Consider the following 18,957-nt stretch of genomic DNA (forward strand, 5'->3'; position numbering starts at 1 on the left):
CATATTTGCGCCGCAGCCTTTGTTCCTCTTTCCCTTCTTCAAAAGTTGGGAGGTATGGTTCTAGGAGAGCTGATGCCCTTTGTCCTGTCCTGTTTGACCGCCTGCTCTGAGGGCAAAATACTCAGATCACTTCCTGGAGGCTGCATATCCAGGCCCGTTCCTGTTGTGTCCTGTTTCCTGAATCCTTGATCTTGGATCTGTTCCTGTACCTGACCCTGTATGAACTGTGTCCTCTGCATTATGTTCCTGAGGTCCTTCTGTGTCTTGAACCCTGTGCCCAGTGACTGTGACTCTTTGCTAACTGACTTTGAGATCTAACCTGGGTTCATCTTGGAAGTAGGAGTCCGGTGTGTCCGCTGAGTTTCTGCTACTCTGTGCTCAGCTTGTTATTCGGTGCAATCCCCGGCCGCTTCCAGTCCAACCCCGCGGGGCTTGCACCAGACCGCTTGAGTTCCTTTTCAGGTCGTTGCCAGATGTCCACCTGGTGCCTTGATGTCTAGATGTCCTACCTGATGACCTAATGTCCTGCCTGTGTCCTGATGTCTCGATGTCCGGTTCGTGGTCCTGGTTGTCCAGCCTGTGTCCAGATGACTGGTCCGTGGTCCATCCTGTGTTCCAGAGTCAGTCCCGCCTGCATTCTTGGGGAGTCTCCAGCCTTGTTTCTCGGTGACGGCTCAGCCTGGATCTAACCAGCCGATGACCTGTTGCCATGGCGGTGTTCCTGTTCCTGTCCTGCCTGTGTCCTGATGTTCCTTCCGCCAGTTCCCTGGGGTCCACCCTGTGATGATGTCTGTCCTGGGTCGGTGTCTGATGTTCTGCTGAGCCTGTGCTGCGCCTGAGGCCTGAGAGAGAGGCCATCCTGTTATGCCCGTGCCAAATGACCCTGGACTGCATTCCGTGATCAGTTTCTGATGTTCTCCTGCTGAGCCTGTGCTACTCCTGAGGCCTGAGAGAGAGACCTGGGATGCTCGCCCCACGTCGTAGTGGTCGGGCTACGTGGAGGCGTCGGCTGAGCCACGTCCGCGGTCGCGTCAAACTCTGAGCTGTGCACTCAAAAACAAGGGACGCATCACCAAGACACCTATGAGACATACACTGGGTGCCCTGTACTCGTTACAGCACATTCAGAAAGGACTACATTCAGCTTTCCAAGGATGTACTTGCAGGTGTCGACCTCTACTCAGGATGGACAGGAGCATACCCCGTGTGTATAAAACCACTGCCAAGGGTACTGCGAAGAGACTAATCTCAGAAGTAGTCTTCCGATATCGGGAGCCCGAGACCATAGAGAATGAAAGTGTCACCCACTTTTCCGGAGAAGTAATGCAGGAAATAATGTTCGCTCTGGGATTGAAACAGGCCTTTATACTGCGTACTATCCACAAAGTAGCGGTAGAGGAGAAGCATAAGAGCACGCAGTAAATTTCATATAGAAAAATGCAGCACAGTGTGCTCTGCTCCGGGCTTTCCGGCGTGTGCTCAGTGTGTGTGACGCCGTGCTGCAGCATAGGACCTGCAGACACCATGGCGCATGCGCCGCCAGTGCCATTTCCATTGGTGGACGCCGGTCATGTGACCGGGGTCATGAGCTATTTGAAGGTCCTACTGGGACTCTTGCACTCACTCTCCTCCTTGATAAAGCGGCGGGGGACGTCACGAAACGCGCGTCGGAGGCCTCACTGCTGAACCCCCTCCTCCTCCCCTCCCTGGTAAGTTGCTCCATGGTTTTTAGCCTGCGTTTTTTTTACTTCAATCGGCACTGGGTTTACTTTTAACCCTCACTGTTAGTAGGTATCGGTTATATTACATTTTGTTACCACTATCATGGCGATTTACCCTATAGATGCTGGTGTGGCATCTTGATTTGAGATATGATCTATGTTCCATGGTTGTTACTCACCGGGTTTTCCACCTGGGGGGTTGTGTGAGGTTGGTTCATGGGACATATTGTCCATCATTGTTCATGAGCACATCTTTTGCTACCCATTTTGCATTGTTGCTATATATTTAATAAAAATTTGCATTTTTCTATATGAAATTTACTGCGTGCTCTTATGCTTCTCCTCTTACTAATATCATGTTTTGAGCTTGCGCTTAGGGTGTTTTGTCTGGGTTGTCCCTTGTCTCCTCATCACTATACCTATGGGATTTTTGTTGCCAAAAGTAGCGGTAGAGAAACTGAAAATCCATAAAGCCATGGCTGAAACGGGCAGACCATGGACAGAATGCTTGCCCCTTGCACTCTTCTCAATCAGGAATACTCCCCACAAAAAGACAGGCCTCAGGCAATATGATGTCTTATTTAGGTCAGTCCCTAGGCTAGATTTGTATTATCCATAGCAGCTCCAAATGCAACATTAGATAGGCTGTCTTCTTATGTTATTGCACTTGCAAAATGCGTGTCTAACATATACTCTTGAGTTTACTATTTTATTCCAGATCTAGATTCTATGGAAGGGAGCCAACCTCTGTAGCCCAGAGACTGGGTGGCGGTCAAAAGACACGCCAGGAGAACCTTTGAGCCTCGGTTTGATGTGCCCTTCCAAGTTTTGCTCACAACTGAGATGACCGTAAAGCTGAAGGGAAAGCCCAACTGGATCCACACTTCACACTGCAAGAAGACAGCTGAGCCCAAGAAAGCCACCGAATGATGTGTACACACACCCTGTGCCTTATCTTTTTTTCTTGAAAGAATGGGGAGACAGTTACCACTTCCTAGTTTACAGTGCCTTGCGAAAGTATTCGGCCCCCTGGAACTTTTCAACCTTTTCCCACATATCATGCTTCAAACATAAAGATACCAAGTGTAAATTTTTGGTGAAGAATCAACAACAAGTGGGACACAGTTGTGAAGTTGAACAAAATTTATTGGTTATTTTAAATTTTTGTGGAAATTCAAAAACTGAAATTGAGGCGTGCAATGTTATTCGGCCCCTTTAACTTAATAATTTACATAGTAACATTGTAATTAAGGTTGAAGGGAGACTTTACGTCCATCTAGTTCAACCCATATCCTATCCTAACTTGCCCTAACATGTTGATCCAGAGGAAGGCAAAAAAACCCCATGTGGCAACAGTAAGCTTCACATTGGGGAAAAAAATTCCTTCCCGACTCCACATACGGCAATCAGACTAGCTCCCTGGATCAACGCAATATTAAGGAGACTAGTGTATATACCCTGTAATATTATACTTTTCAAGAAAGGCATCCAGTCCCTTCTTAAATTTTAGTAGTGAATCACTCATTACAACATCATATGGCAGAGAGTTCCATAGTCTCACTGCTCTTACAGTAAAGAATCCGCGTCTGTGAGTATGCTTAAACCTTCTTTCCTCCAGACGTAGAGGATGCCCCCTGTCCCCGTCACAGGTCTAAGAGTAAAAAGATCATTAGAAAGGTCTTTGTATTGTCCCCACATATATTTAAACATTGTAATAAGATCACCCCTAAGCCTTCGATTCTCCAAACTAAATAACCCCAAGTGTAATAACCTGTCTTGGTATTGCAGACCCCCTAGTTCCCTAATAACCTTGGTCGCTCTTCTCTGCACCCGCTCCAGTTCAGCTATGTCTTTCTTATACACCGGAGACCAGAACTGTACACAGTATTCTAAGTGTAGTCGCACTAGTGACTTATATAGAGGTAAAATTATGTTCTCCTCATGAGCATCTATGCCTCTTTTAATGCATCCCATTATTTTATTTGCCTTTGCAGCAGCTGCTTGACTCTGGCCATTAAATGTGAGTTTGTCGTCCACCCATACACCCAGGTCTTTTTCAGTGACTGTTTTGCCCAGTGTTTTACAATTAAGCACATAATTATACAACTTGTTCGTTCTACCCAAGTGCATGACCTTACATTTATCCCCATTAAAGCTCATTTGCCATTTATCAGCCCAAGCTTCTAGTTTACATAAATCCTCCTGTAATATAAAATTGTCCTCCTCTGTATTAATTACCCTGCAGAGTTTAGTGTCATCTGCAAATATTGAAATTCTACTCTCTATGCCCCCTACAAGGTCATTAATAAATATGTTAAAAAGAAGCGGGCCCAAAACTGACCCCTGTGGTACCCCACTGCTAACCGTGACCCAGTCCGAGTGTGCTCCATTAATAACCACCCTTTGTTTCCTATCCCTGAGCCAGCTCTTAACCCACCTACACATATTTTCCCCTATCCCCATTGTTCTCATTTTATGTATCAACCTTTTGTGTGGCACCGTATCAAAAGCTTTTGAAAAGTCCATGTACACCACGTCCACTGCATTCCCTTGGTCCAGTCCGGAACTTACCTCTTCATAAAAGCTTATCAGATTAGTCTGACAGGAACGGTCTCTTGTAAACCCATGTTGATATTGGGTCATAAGGTTATTCTTCTCCAGATACTCCAGTATAGTATCTCTTAGAAAACCCTCCAGGATTTTACCCACAGTTGAGGTTAAACTTACTGGCCTATAATTTCCAAGTTCAGTTTTTGTCCCCTTTTTGAATATTGGCACCACATTTGCTATACGCCAGTCCTGTGGTACAGACCCTGTTATTATGGAATCTTTAAAGATTAAAAATAGTGGTCTATCTATGACTGTGCTTAATTCCTGCAGTACTCGGGGGTGTATCCCATCCGGGCCCGTGGATTTGTCAATTTTAGTGATTTGTAGACGCCGCCGTACTTCCTGCTGGGTTAAGCAGGTGACATTTAATGGACAATTTTTATCCCTGATCATGTTATCCGTCATGGGATTTTCTTGTGTAAATATTGTTGAAAAAAAGTCATTTAACATTTTTGCTTTTTCCTCATCCTCATCCACCATTTCACCCAGACTATTTTTAAGGGGATCAACACTATCATTTTTTAGCTTCTTACTATTTATGTAGTTAAAGAATATTTTGGGATTATTTTTACTTTCTCTGGCAATGAGTCTCTCTGTCTCAATATTTGCTGTCTTGATTTGCTTTTTACAGAATTTATTTAATCTTCTGTATTTATTTAATGCCTCAAATAATATATATATATAGACACACTGGACACTCAGGCACTAATACACATGTGGTGGTTGTGCACATTTTACAGCCACCTAAGTTAGTATTATGGTGTCAGGAGACTTAGTATATAATTTAGGAGCCTTAGTATACAATTTATTTTTAATTTTTTTTCACAGGTCTGAGCCAGGATTTGAACCCCAGTCTCCCATATCATAGGCAGGGAACTTAACAATTACAGTATACCAGCCATCAATTTGTTGCACCACCTTTTGCTGCGATTACAGCTTCAAGTCGCTTGGGGTATGTCTCTATCAGTTTTGTACATCGAGAGACTGAAATTCTTGCCCATTCTTCCTTGGCAAACAGCTCGAGCTCAGTGAGGTTTGATGGAGATCGTTTGTGAACAGCAGTTTTCAGCTCTTTCCACAGATTCTCGATTGGATTCAGGTCTGGACTTTGACTTGGCCATTCTAACATCTGGATACGTTTATTTGTGAACCATTCCATTGTAGATTTTGCTTTATGTTTGGGATCATTGTTTTGTTGGAAGACAAATCTCCGTCCCAGTCTCAGGTCTTTTGCAGACTCCAACAGGTTTTCTTCAAGAATGATCCTGTATTTGGCTCCATCCATCTTCCCATCAATTTTAACCATCTTCCCTGTCCCTGCTGAAGAAAAGCAGCCCCAAACAATGATGCTGCTGCCACCACCATGTTTGACAGTGGGGATGGTGTGTTCAGGGTGATGAGCTGTGTTGCCTTTACGCCAAGCATATCGTTTGGCATTGTTGCCAAAAAGTTTGATTTTGATTTCATCTGACCAGAGCACCTTCTTCCACGTTTGGTGTGTCTCCCAGGTGGCTTGTTGCATATTTTAAACAACACTTTTTATGTATATCTTTGAGAAATGGCTTTCTTCTTGCCACTCTTCCATAAAGGCAGATTTGTGCAGTGTATGATTGTTGTCCTATGGACAGACTGTCCCACCTCAGCTGTAGATCTCTGCAGTTCATCCAGTGATCATGGGCCTCTTGGCTGCATCTCTGATCAGTCTTCTTGTTTGAGATGAAAGTTTAGAGGGACGGCCGGGTCTTGGTAGATTTGCAGTGGTATGATACTCCTTCCATTTCAATATGATCGATTGCACAGTGCTTCTTGGGAGTTTAAAGTAAATCATTTTGTATCCAAATTCGGCTTTAAACTTCTCCACAACAGTATCACGACAACCTGCCTGTTGTGTTCCTTGGTCTTCTGTCATGTCCGCCATGTCTGCCTTGTCTCAAGAACTCCTGGAGTGATGTGCATGCGCATATCTTGTCTGCTATCTTGCATGTTCCCTAGAGCAGTGTGCACACTCACCTCATGTCTGAGCTGCAGGATGCCTGCGTTTCTGCTCTGCCTTCTGTGATCTTCTTGTCATGTCTAGAATCCCTGGTCATATGTCCCTGCCTGGATCCTGCACTGTCTAGATCTGCAATCATCTCGTCATGTCTGAAATGCTGATCATGTGACCTTTCCTAGGATCCTGCACTGTTTGGTTCTGCAATCATCTCGTCATGTCTGAAACGATGATGATGTGACGTTTCCTAAAGATCCTGCAGGGTCTGGTTTGGTAATCATCTCGTCATGTCTAGAACTCTGATCATGTGACCTGTCTAGGTTTCAGCACTGATTCTGTAGTTGTCTCGTCATGTCTGGAACTCCAATCATGTGACTACTCTGTTATCCTGTGGATCTGAACCCGGAAGTGCTCCCCTGGTCCTGACCTGGAAGAGGAGGTGCTATGCCCTATATCAGGCCGCCCCTTCCTATGCTCAGGGCCTGAGTATTGTGTGGTGTCCCTGCATGGCTGCTTGGTCTGTGGGGCGCTCCCTCTATTCTGTGCCCTTGCACTCTGCTCTGTCGTGCATCTCTGCACACGCTCCGTGCTCGTATTCCGTCTTTTGACTTGTCTAGTGTTTGTCCTTCGTGCCATGTTTTGTCCCTGCTCTGCTTTGCCTTGTAGTCCTTGTTTGCTCTGCTTCTGTTCTGTGTTTCTGTCCTCGTGTCATGTCTTGCTATGCTTTGTGGCTTCAGGTACCCTGCCCTCTGTCTCTGTTCCTGGCGTGTTTTTACACGTGCAGGTCTCAGTCTCTGTACCATGTCCCTGACGTGTCTCCTCACACGTGCAGGCCTCCGCTCTGAACCTCTCCCTGGCGTGTCTCTACACGTGCAGGCCTCCGCTCTGAACCTCTCCCTGGCGTGTCTCTACACATGCAGGCCTCCGCTCTGAACCTCTCCCTGGCGTGTCTCTACACGTGCAGGCCTCCGCTCTGAACCTCTCCCTGGCGTGTCTCTACACGTGCAGGCCTCCGCTCTGAACCTCTCCCTGGCGTGTCTCTACACGTGCAAGCCTCCGCTCTGAACATCTCCCTGGCGTGTCTCTACACGTGCAGGTCTCCGCTCTGTACCCTGTCTAGTCCCAAGGTCCTGCCTTGGCCGGCTCTGGGCTTCTGCCTACGCTCCGCTGCTAGACTGTCCCTGTCCCTGGCGTGTCTCTACACATGCAGGCCTCGCTCTGTACCTTGTCTAGTCCCAAGGTCCTTCCTTGGCCCGGCTCTGGGCTTCGGCCTACGCTCCGCTGCTAGACTGTCCCTGTCCCTGGCATGCTCTTTGCATGCGCAGGTCTCTGCCTCGCTCTTTGTATTGTCCCTGATGTTTCGTGCGCCTTGCACATTTCGCACTAGGCTTTGCCGTACTGGTTGTACGTGTCTCTGTCCTGTGTCTTTGCCTAGCCCTGCCTTGTGGCTCCGTTCCTCCGTGCACGTGCCTGGTCGCCTGTGCCTACCTGGTGTGCCTCAGCCGTGCCGCCTCTAGCCGTGCTCGCCTGTGTGCCCCAGCCGTGCTCCGTCCAGTGCTATAGTGGTCTGGCTGCATGGCCCCACAGCGGTGCCGCCTCTAGTCGTGCCTGCTTGCAACTGCCATCGTCGGTACCACCTGCCGGTGCTCCCAGCCGTGGTCTCTGTGCTCCCTTGCACTCACGCTGGTTCTCGCACTGTGCCTTTTCGTGCTACTCTTGCACAAAGCCTTTGTCTCCTTTTGCTCCTTTCTGCATCCTAGTTTGCCTGCTGGATTCCATTACCTGCCGACCGCTGCCAGAGGTCCGGACCTAGATGACTGCGGCCTGATGTCCGGAGCTGATGTCCGTAGCCAGATACCTGGACCCTGTTGGTCGATGCCAGCATTTGGATTCCGATGCCACCGTACCCTGTGCCTCTCCCTGGCATGCCCCTTGGCATGCGCAGGCCACCGTCCTGTGAACCTGACCCGTCCCTGGCATGCCCCTCGGCATGCGCAGGTCTCTGTCCTGTGAACCTGATCCTGGCGTGTCCGTTGACATGCACCATGTCACTAATCCTCTCTTGTTTCCTTGCATGGGACCCAGGCTAACTTCTGGATGTCCGGATCCTGCCGATCACCCTCTGAGCTACAGACCCTGATGCCCTGGTTGATCGTGGACTGTTGTCCGGAGTCCGATGTCCGTGTACCATCTGCACGTTCCATGCCTGGACCTCGGCGTGCCATTGCACGCACCCTGTTTCATGAACTCTGTGTGTTCACGTTTGCTCCTGTTGCTCCCTGAAGAGTTCCTCAAGTCTTGGACCTCGGCGTGCCCTTGCATGCACCTTGTCTTATGTTCTGTGTGTTCACGTTTTGCACCTGTTGTACATGAAGTCTTCCTTAATGAAGTTTCTTTGACTTAACGACTCGTCTTGCATTGTCTTGTTTCCCTGAGCCGGCCGTCTGGTCCAGCTGCTGTGGTGGCTCACCCCCTTGGTCTTGCCCCTGACACTCCCTGTATAGGGGGTGGTTCTCACTAGGTCAGCTCGCCCTAGGAGGGTGGGTGCCACGGCCCAGAGGGTCCACTCTTTCTAAGAAGAACAACTCAGCGTAAGCTGACACTTCGTCACATCTTCATGATGCTCTCTGTGCATCAAACAGAACTCTTAAGACTATCATAGAGCAGGTGCATTTATACGGAGACTTGATTACACACAGGTGGATTATATTTATCATCATTAGTCATTTAGGACAACAGGGATCATTCAGAGATCCATAATGAATTTCTGGAGCAAGTTTTCAGTTTTTTTTAATTTCCACAAAAATTTAAAATAACCAATAAATTTCGTTCAACTTCACAATTGTGTTCCACTTGTTGATTCTTCACCAAAAATTTACATTTGGTATCTTTATGTTTGAAGCATGATATGTGGGGAAAAGGTTGAAAAGTTCCAGGGGGCCGAATACTTTCGCAGGCACTGTAACACCTTAGTAGTCAGTTATAAATTTGACCTGTGTAACATGGTCTCCTGTCCTAGGGTGGAGTGGTAGCGTGGGAACTCCTATAGACTCACCAGAAAAAGTATGTTTCACCGCCGCCAACACTGGCTATGGGTATGATTGTGAGTCCTGGAGTATGGTGGGGTGGAAAACTGGAGAAAACTGGGCCTACAAACCTTCCATAGCGTGAGAAAAGTCAGACAGCAAGGTTAGAAGCCTCCTTACTAGAATGACTCTGTTACAATCAGAATATGTGTCCAAATGCTGTAAAGTAGGGTTCTGTCCTACTTGTAAGTCTGACAACTATCTTCCCCTATACTTGATTATAGAGAACCCCTTTTTACGGATGCAGGACTATATGTGTTGGGTATAAATATCCCAGGGTACCAATTAGGATACTGTCATGCCGCCCCCACCTGGGGGCGGGACCCCGGGTTTGTCGTCACCACTTCCGGTGCCGCGGACGCTCCGAGGGTCCTGTCGGGTGCGCACGCTTACCTCTCGCTTCTAGCTCCGTGGTTGTGCTATGTTCCAGTGCGCATGCGCGCTCTGCTCAGCTGTCTTTGGTCTTGTCCTCTCTATGATAATGGATGACTTGACCCGGAAGCTCTAGGACTCAGGTGCTATATCAGGCTACCTCTTCCTATGGGAGGTGCCTGATTATTGTTGTACTTCCTGGCTTGGTCTGCCGTGTCCCTGCCTGGCTTTGCGCTGTATTCGGGTCCTCTGCCTTGTACTCTACTGTGCCTCCTGGCACACGCTCTGAACCTGCACTCTGCCCTGTACTCTGCTGTGCCTCCTGGCACACGCTCTGGTCCTGCACTCTGCCTTGTACTCTGCTGTGCCTCCTGGCACACACTCTGAACCTGCACTCTGCCTTGTACTCTGCTGTGCCTCCTGGCACACGCTCTAGTCCTGCACTCTGCCTTGTACTCTGTTGTGCCTACTCGCACACGCTCTGATCCTGCACTCTGCCTTGTACTCCGTTGTGCCTCCTGGCACACGCTCTGATCTTGCACTCTGCCTGGTACTCTCGCTCCTAGTTCCGTGGTTGCTCTATGTTTCAGTGCGCACGCGCGCTCTGCTCAGCTCTGTCTTTGGTCTTGTACTCTCTATGATACTGGAGGACTTGACCCGGAAGTTCTAGGACTCAGGTGCTATATCAGGCTACCTCTTCCTATGGGAGGTGCCTGCTTATTGTTGTACTTCCTGGCTTGGTCTGCCGTGTCCCTACCTGGCTGTGCGCTGTATTTGGGTCCTCTGCCTTGTACTCTGCTGTGCCTCCTGGCACACGCTCTGAACCTGCACTCTGCCTTGTACTCTGCTGTGCCTCCTGGCACACGCTCTGGTCCAGCACTCTGCCTTGTACTCTGCTGTGCCTCCTGGCACACGCTCTGAACCTGCACTCTGCCTTGTACTCTGCTGAGCCTCCTGGCCCACGCTCTGGTCCTGCACTCTGTCTTGTACTCCGTTGTGCCTCCTGGCACACGCTCTGATCCTGCACTCTGCCTGGTACTCTGTTGTGCCTCCTGGCACTCGCTCTATCCTGTACTCCGTTCCAGTCCTCTGTTGTGCCTCCTGGCACACCTGATGTCTAGCTCTATATTCTGGTGTGCTCCTTTGCACGCATCCTGCTTTGCTCGCACCCGGGCGTGCTAGTCAGTGCGCACCATACGTACTCCCGTATACACGCCTTGTGTTTTCCAGTACACTACATGCCTCCGTACACTCGTGTCTCCTGTGAGCCGGCCGCCTGGTGCCAGCAGTCCTGGTACCTTACCCCCTGGGGCTTGCCACTGACACTCTGTATAGGGGGTGGTCCTTACGTCAGCTCGCCCTGGGCGGGAGGGTCCACTCCAGGAGTCGTCACAGATACTTACATAAGGATATCAGGGACCGACCTATTCTAAATAAAACTGAGACCCCCCCCAACCTAATACTTACAAATACTCATTCCTGGTACCCCTAACTTATAAGCAACCAGACAAACACCATTGCTTTCTCCTGCCTAATTCTGTTACAGAACAAGAAAATACTACAGAGTGTAATCTGTTCCCGCAGTTGTATCCCCCCTCCCCATAAACCCTAAAAATATAAAGACCAATGGAGTTAGCCCCTATTCCGGGAATTACACCTGTTTCCAGAGTTTAATGGGTACCATTGACCCACTCTGATACTGGAAATATAGGGGGCTTCCACATTACTGGTAGTACATAGACTTTGGAAAACTGAAATGGCTCCTCGCGCCCCAAAAGAAATTCAGCAATTTCTCCACTCCCAAATTGAAATGCCTCCCTCCTTTCTGAGCCCCAGTGTGCCTAAACCATATTTAGTGTTCACGTTTTGCATTTTTGTAGCGTGTTTTCATACGACCTGCCATCTTTGCCTGAGCCAGGTGTAATATTTTTCTACTGACTCTGTGTCATCCTGTTGGATATCATGAATGATGGCTGACTGGGAAGCTAACCTGTTCTGACACCACTTCTTGAGTTTTCTAATGTTCTGCTTTCCCTAATCTAGTGAGTATCATCTGCGGGTGGGGCTTCTGTCTCCCCTGCCACAAGCAGGTAGAAGATGTCCCCTGCCTCTGCTGTCACAAGTTCCTCTAAATCCCACCGACAAAAGGAGAAAGACTTTGTAATTTTTCTCTAGATCTCTAACAAATGGCATGGGAGACATTTCGGGGTCTGGCATTCTACTTATCATGGACAGCTGTTGTGAATTCGCTTTCTGGCCTACCTCTGGTTACTAGTGAAGGTAGTGGAGCTGGTTATATTGACAGAGGGGTCGCGAGTTCTCTTTCTGGGCTCTCTCTGGTGGTTACTGGAGGTAATGGAGCTGATCTGATTAACAGAGGCTTGCCACCTGATAATGAGGAGGACGATTGGAGATCTGGAGTTTCTGACTGGATTCAAGACAGCCGACTCCCTCTATCCCTGCTGGTGATTTTTTTCCTGCCTCCTGAGGTCTTAGTTTCGAGCTCAGTCCCTGAATGCTCAGCTAAGTGTTTTTTTTAATATTGTTCACATTTGATCTGGTTTTGCCTATTTCAGTTTTGTGTGGTCAGCCAGCTCCGGCTGGGGCTGTGCTGAATCACCATCCATATGTTACTGCTTGTGCCAGTTTGTTTTTTGTCCCTTATTAGATTTGCCTCTTTTTGCTCTGCTTTCAGAATATACCAGAGTGCTGATATAGTGGGCGAAGTCGTGCGACTTCAGTATTTTTCTTTCAGACGTTGGACATTTTTTGCAGGGTTTTTTTTGCGTGATTGCAGTGTCTTTCCTTTCCTGTCTAGTTAGTGTGGGCCCCATCGTTTGCTCAGTCTATTTTCCTACCTGCGTTTGTGTTTTCATCTTGTCTCACCGACAATATATGTTTGGGGGCTATCTATTCCTTTGGGGTCTGCTCTGGGGCAGTTTAGATTTCCCCTTTCTTGCTTTAGGCTTATTTAGCTCTCCGGCTGTGTTGAGGCGTCTAGGATCATCGTAGGTACGCTCCACGGCTACTGCTAGTTGTGTGGATAGGATCAGGGGTCTGCAATCCACTTAGTTACCAACCTCTCTGGTTTTCTGTGGCTTAGCTTGGTCTTTCTTTCCTCATCGGTGACCCAATCATAACACAGCATTTCACTAGGATTCCAGGGCCGCCGCACACACTCCTGGGGCTCTATAGATCAGGTCCTGTAGAATGAGGTGTGTGATCTGGTAATAGTACTCTGGACAAGCGCTGCTGGCGAGCACCAGGGGTTGAGGTGAGCTGCCCACCTTGACTGAGTAATTGTCCTAGTGAGTCTTAGATGGCAGCAAAAGACTGACGTTTAACTCCTGCTGCATCCATTTGGGTTGTGTCAGGGGAGATGCTGGAGGGCAGGGCAGGTCCTGAAGGGGCGTTAGTGCCATCCAGTGCAGGCATGATATTCATTGGGAGAGTGGTTGAGACTTATGTGGGTATACCACTTGGGGCACTGGCCAGGAGGGCCACACTATGCAAATGGATTGTGGAGCTATAACAAAAGATACAATCCATACATAGGAGGAGGTTTTAATGGTTTCTATGTGCCAACATCAGGCACCACATAACCGACAGATCTCCACCAAAATTAAATGATGGTTTCTACATACACATGTCCATCCTTCAGGAACAATTTAAGGCGGTGGAGTCAAACATCTTTGTTTCATACTCTAACATACAAAAAAGTATCACCATGATTTTCTTCCTTCGCCTTTAGTTACACATTTAGAGGTTTTTCCACCATATCTCAGCCTGATCTTACAAGCCAGCATCATTTAAACATCCTCTCTGTTCTTTCAATATACTTCCAGAAACTCTCATTAAGCCTTCTACCCGGTGGACAACCAGACACTGAACAAAACCTATGCATTTTCTGCACAAATTTCTTTTCTTTCTGTTTCACCCATTTTAACAGCACCTCTACCATGCTCAATCTGCCCCTTAATGAACAGATTAACCCATCTTCTGTTTCTTTAAAAACAGGAATACCGGACTAGAGAAACAAACCAGCCGGGACTCTTACCACCATCACTATGGTTTCCTTCTGTCGCTCCATACCAGACATATATAATCAGATGAAAACCACCAGCCCCTTGGTCTAGGAGCCGGAACCATATGGGTTCTTACAAGAGGCACAATCAACTAGTCTCTACAATTCAACCCCACCTACAGATGACCAGTGAAATGTCAAATCCACACTCCCCATACAACCTACAGCACAGGAACTCAAGACAGTACACAAGGTCTCAGCAGGGTTCTTTGTCTAACAATAATGGACCCAGTTACTATGAACAGATCAAGTGACCTGTGGACAATACAGGGGCCCATATATAGCACTCACACAGGGGCCCATATACAGCACTCACACAGGGGCCCATATACAGCTCTCACACAGGGGCCCATATACAGCCCTCACACAGGGGCCCATATACAGCCCTCACACAGGGGCCCATATACAGCCCTCACACAGGGGCCCATATACAGCCCTCACACAGGGGCCCATATACAGCCCTCACACAGGGGCCCATATACAGCCCTCACACAGGGGCCCATATACAGCCCTCACACAGGGGCCCATATACAGCCCTCACACAGGGGCCCATATACAGCCCTCACACAAGGGCCCATAAGCAGCCCTCACACAGGGGCCCATATGCAGCTCTCACACAGGGGCCCATATGCAGCTCTCACACAGGGGCCCATATGCAGCTCTCACACAGGGGCCCATATACAGCTCTCACACAGGGGCCCATATACAGCCCTCACACAGGGAATCATATACAGCTCTCACACAGGGGCCCATATACAGCTCTCACACAGGGGCCCATATGCAGCTCTCACACAGGGGCCCATATGCAGCTCTCACACAGGGGCCCATATGCAGCTCTCACACAGGGGCCCATATACAGCTCTCACACAGGGGCCCATATACAGCCCTCACACAGGGGCCCATATACAGCTCTCACACAGGGGCCCATATACAGCTCTCACACAGGGGCCCATATACAGCTCTCACACAGGGGCCCATATACAGCCCTCACACAGGGGCCCATATACAGCCCTCACACAGGGGCCCATATACAGCTCTCACACAGGGGCCCATATACAGCTCTCACACAGGGGCCCATATACAGCCCTCACACAGGGAATCATATACAGCTCTCACACAGGGGCCCATATACAGCTCTCACACAGGGGCCCATATACAGCTCTCACACAGGGGCCCATATGCAGCTCTCACACAGGGGCCCATATGCAGCTCTCACACAGGGGCCCATATACAGCTCTCACACAGGGGCCCATATACAGCTCTCACACAGGGGCCCATATACAGCCCTCACACAGGGGCCCATATACAGCCCTCACACAGGGGCCCATATACAGCCCTCACACAGGGGCCCATATACAGCTCTCACACAGGGGCCCATATGCAGCTCTCACACAGGGGCCCATATACAGCCCTCACACAGGGAATCATATACAGCTCTTACATAGGGGCCCATAACTGAGCTGCTTTACCAATCAGTATTAGCTACTGGCGGCCATTGACAAGTTACAATTACAGGCAATTTTCAAAATTTGCTTTCCAGTATCGGTATTTGTTACTCGTGATTTTCGCACGAACACAAGAAAACTCGAGAGGCACAATACACGATTCCTCCTCCAGACCTGGCGGTGTCGCTGTTGCTTTCTCCGGAGCCGCTCTGTGCTCTCACTGCTCGCTGACAACTGTAGTTAGTGACCGGCGAATCCAGAACTTTCCTGGCAGAGACGAACGTCCGTATCCGGTGCAGAAGTGGGAGCCGGCTGTAGCGGGTACAGGTGGGCATACTCTGGCTGTAGCAGGCACGGGTGGGCATACTCTGGCTGTAGCAGGCACGGGTGGGCATATTGTGGTTGTAGCAGGCACGGGTGGGCATGCTCTGGCTGTACCAGCACGGGTGGGCATCCTCAGGCTGTAGCAGGCACGGGTGGGAATACTCTGGCTGTAGCAGGCACGGGTGGGCATGTTCTGGCTGTAGCAGGCACGGGTGGGCATGCTCTGGCTGTAGCAGGCACGGGTGGGCATGCTCTGGCTGTAGCAGGCACGGGTGGGCATGCTCTGGCTGTAGCAGGCACGGGTGGGCATGCTCTGGCTGTAGCAGGCACGGGTGGGCATGCTCTGGCTGTAGCAGGCACGGGTGGGCATCCTCAGGCTGTAGCAGGCACGGGTGGGCATGTTCTGGCTGTAGCAGGCACGGGTGGGCATGCTCTGGCTGTAGCAGGCACGGGTGGGCATCCTCAGGCTGTAGCAGGCACGGGTGGGCATGTTCTGGCTGTAGCAGGCACGGGTGGGCATGCTCTGGCTGTACCAGCACGGGTGGGCATGTTCTGGCTGTAGCAGGCACGGGTGGGCATCCTCAGGCTGTAGCAGGCACGGGTGGGCATGCTCTGGCTGTAGCAGGCACGGGTGGGCATGCTCTGGCTGTAGCAGGCACGGGTGGGCATGCTCTGGCTGTAGCAGGCACGGGTGGGCATGCTCTGGCTGTAGCAGGCACGGGTGGGCATGCTCTGGCTGTAGCAGGCACGGGTGGGCATGCTCTGGCTGTAGCAGGCACGGGTGGGCATCCTCAGGCTGTAGCAGGCACGGGTGGGCATGTTCTGGCTGTAGCAGGCACGGGTGGGCATGCTCTGGCTGTACCAGCACGGGTGGGCATGTTCTGGCTGTAGCAGGCACGGGTGGGCATGCTCTGGCTGTAGCAGGCACGGGTGGGCATCCTCAGGCTGTAGCAGGCACGGGTGGGCATGTTCTGGCTGTAGCAGGCATGGGTAGGCATCCTCAGGCTGTAGCAGGCACGGGTAGGCATCCTCTGGCTGTAGCAGGCACGGGTGGGCATGTTCTGGCTGTAGCAGGCACGGGTGGGCATCCTTTGGTTGTAGCAGGCACGGGTGGGCATACTCTGGTTGTAGTGGGTACAAATGAGACTACTAGGACTGTGGCCGAGCACAGGTGGTTAGATTGGGGCTGTTTCTGGGCACACGTGAGTTGACCTGTAGGGGTAGGTGTGTGTCAGCACCTGGTGACTTACTGGCAGCGGCACGGATGTGGGCACTGGGCAGCCCGCTGCTCCTTACATTGTAATGTACAGGAAGATGATCAGTAACTGTTGTTGTAGAACTACAAGTCCCATCATGCCCAGTTTTATTGCTGTGATTTTCTGCTGTTTACTGTCCTGCCTGCTGCGTGGTTGTGCTCATGGCTTACGTCGCTGTGTGTAATAAATGTCATGGAGATGTAACGATGCAGTGCGCTCCTGTCACTGCGGTAGTGTAGGTTTCATTTCCATGAAGAGCCAGAATCCCACACCACCATAACATGACACCAGCGAGCCCAGACAGACTGACGCTATGGATGCCTGTGGATGGATAGGACACTAGCGGAGCCTGACAGACTCACACCAGCAACAGCAGACAGTAGTGACAGATGGAAGAATATCAGTATCACCCAACAGACGGACAGCCATGCAAGATGGACATAAGTTCACTAGTGACACTAGATAGGACGCACACCAGCATCAAGAAGAGAGTGCTTGACCCCAATAATGCCTGACAGACGATGGAAGGACACTAGTGACACCTGGCAGGCACCACTGACCTGTAATGAGATGTGGTCGCTTTTGTGTCCATCTTGGGTGCTCGTCCTAGGATACGCTCTGTACTAATACAGTCTACACCGCAAAAAGAAATGTACAGAGAGAAATGTCCTAGGATGACCACAGGGTGTTATAGCCCAGGTAAGTTACAAGGTGCCTAATAGATGATAGTGCTGTAGCATAAAGGAGTAATATTGCTCCTGTACAATGCTCTGCTGGTCCTCTGATCCAGCGATGACTCCACTGCAGCTGTCACATGTCAGCACATCACATCATTGATGAAGGCCAGTAAGCAGAACCTCAGGGACAAGTGGACTTTTTGTTTGGAAGCTGTAGGGGATTGGTAAGGCTGTGTTCAGATCATGACTGTAATATCCACTTAGTGTGCACCCTGGAAAGCTGCTGACATACAAGCCTAGTATGTCCATAGGGATTCTTTAATCCAAATGAAAAGTCTAGTTCACCTTTGGAGCGTATAGGTGACGAATGCCGTTGCATTTGGTGGTGGCATCTGTTTAGTATATATGTCTGGTGCTTTTCCCAGTATATACAGTATGTTAAACAGAGGCTTAAACCTGGTCTGAACAAAGCCCAAGGTCAGTATGACGCCTTTTCTTTTGTAGGAACATTGTGCTCTGTGTATAATAAAATGGTGTGGATAACACATTAATCCTTATTTTGTTTGTGTCCACAGTATTTTTGTGCCCTAATTGTACAGAATCTGGTGTCAGAGAGATCAGGAACAATGACAGAAGCTGCAGGCTCTCAGGATGCACAGTGAGTATTTTTCTTTACTTCCATTAAAGAGTGCAAAATAAACAGGAAGACCTGCGCTAAAAGGGTTAAATCGAGGCTACAAAAGTAAACAAATGACAGTCAAAGGCACCCCCCAAGTAAACATACACCAGTTCAACAAAAGTGCAAGCTCCAAATGCAATGGATAGTTGCACATAAAACAGTAATCATTCTTCTAATGAAGAAGGCAGTTTGCACCTTCGAAACGCGTTGGTTTGCTTTTTGGCCTGCACACTGCCCTGTACAGGCTGTGACGTCACACGCCCAGGTACTCTCGCAGCTGTTCCTAAGTGGGTTTCTAGGGACGCCACCGGCCGGGGCTTTCCCTTCCCACTCCTTTCATCTCCTGCCCTCCCCTGTGCCTGTGCAAACGCTTCTAATCTTGGCAGCGCCGTTTGTGCATGGACTTCCTAGCACATTATCACCCTGCATTGTGCTCCCGTCATTTCTGCTGGTATGCAACTCCTGCTGTTTTTGTAATTTATGTCCCTGTTCATTCCGGGACATGCTCAGCCTTTACTTTCATTATCATCATCGTTTCTCTGGTGAGTGCATGCCTGTTCCCTTGAGGACGAGTATTTAATGATTACTGTTTTATGTGCAACTATCCATTGCATTTGGAGCTTGCACTTTTGTTGAACTGGTGTATGTTTACTTGGGGGGTGCCTTTGACCATCATTTGTTCACTTTTGTAGCCTCGATTTAACCCTTTTAGC

At 49.4% G+C, this 18,957-nt stretch overlaps 1 protein-coding gene across 6 annotated transcripts in view; it reads left to right on the forward strand.

Annotated features, from left to right (window-relative positions):
- Positions 1–15,496: 15,496 nt before the first annotated feature.
- Positions 15,497–18,957, forward strand: part of SUGT1 (SGT1 homolog, MIS12 kinetochore complex assembly cochaperone) — a 188,808-nt gene continuing 185,347 nt past the window's right edge. For 2 of the 6 annotated variants that reach the window (XM_073580338.1, XM_073580343.1), the window contains exons 1-2: positions 15,584–15,635; positions 18,141–18,223. Coding sequence is in view for 2 of the 6 variants with exons in the window: in XM_073580339.1 (XP_073436440.1) it covers positions 18,192–18,223 (32 nt within the window). In the remaining 4 variants the exon portion in view is untranslated. Of the gene's footprint in view, positions 15,636–18,136; positions 18,224–18,957 lie in introns of those variants that run through there. The other 4 variants (XM_073580339.1, XM_073580341.1, XM_073580340.1 and 1 more) reach the window with 4 other exon arrangements.

The sequence above is a fragment of the Dendrobates tinctorius genome, unplaced genomic scaffold, assembly GCF_039654945.1.
Source record: "Dendrobates tinctorius isolate UK_male_01 unplaced genomic scaffold, ASM3965494v1 ptg000064l, whole genome shotgun sequence".
In the NCBI taxonomy this organism is placed as follows: domain Eukaryota; kingdom Metazoa; phylum Chordata; class Amphibia; order Anura; family Dendrobatidae; genus Dendrobates; species Dendrobates tinctorius.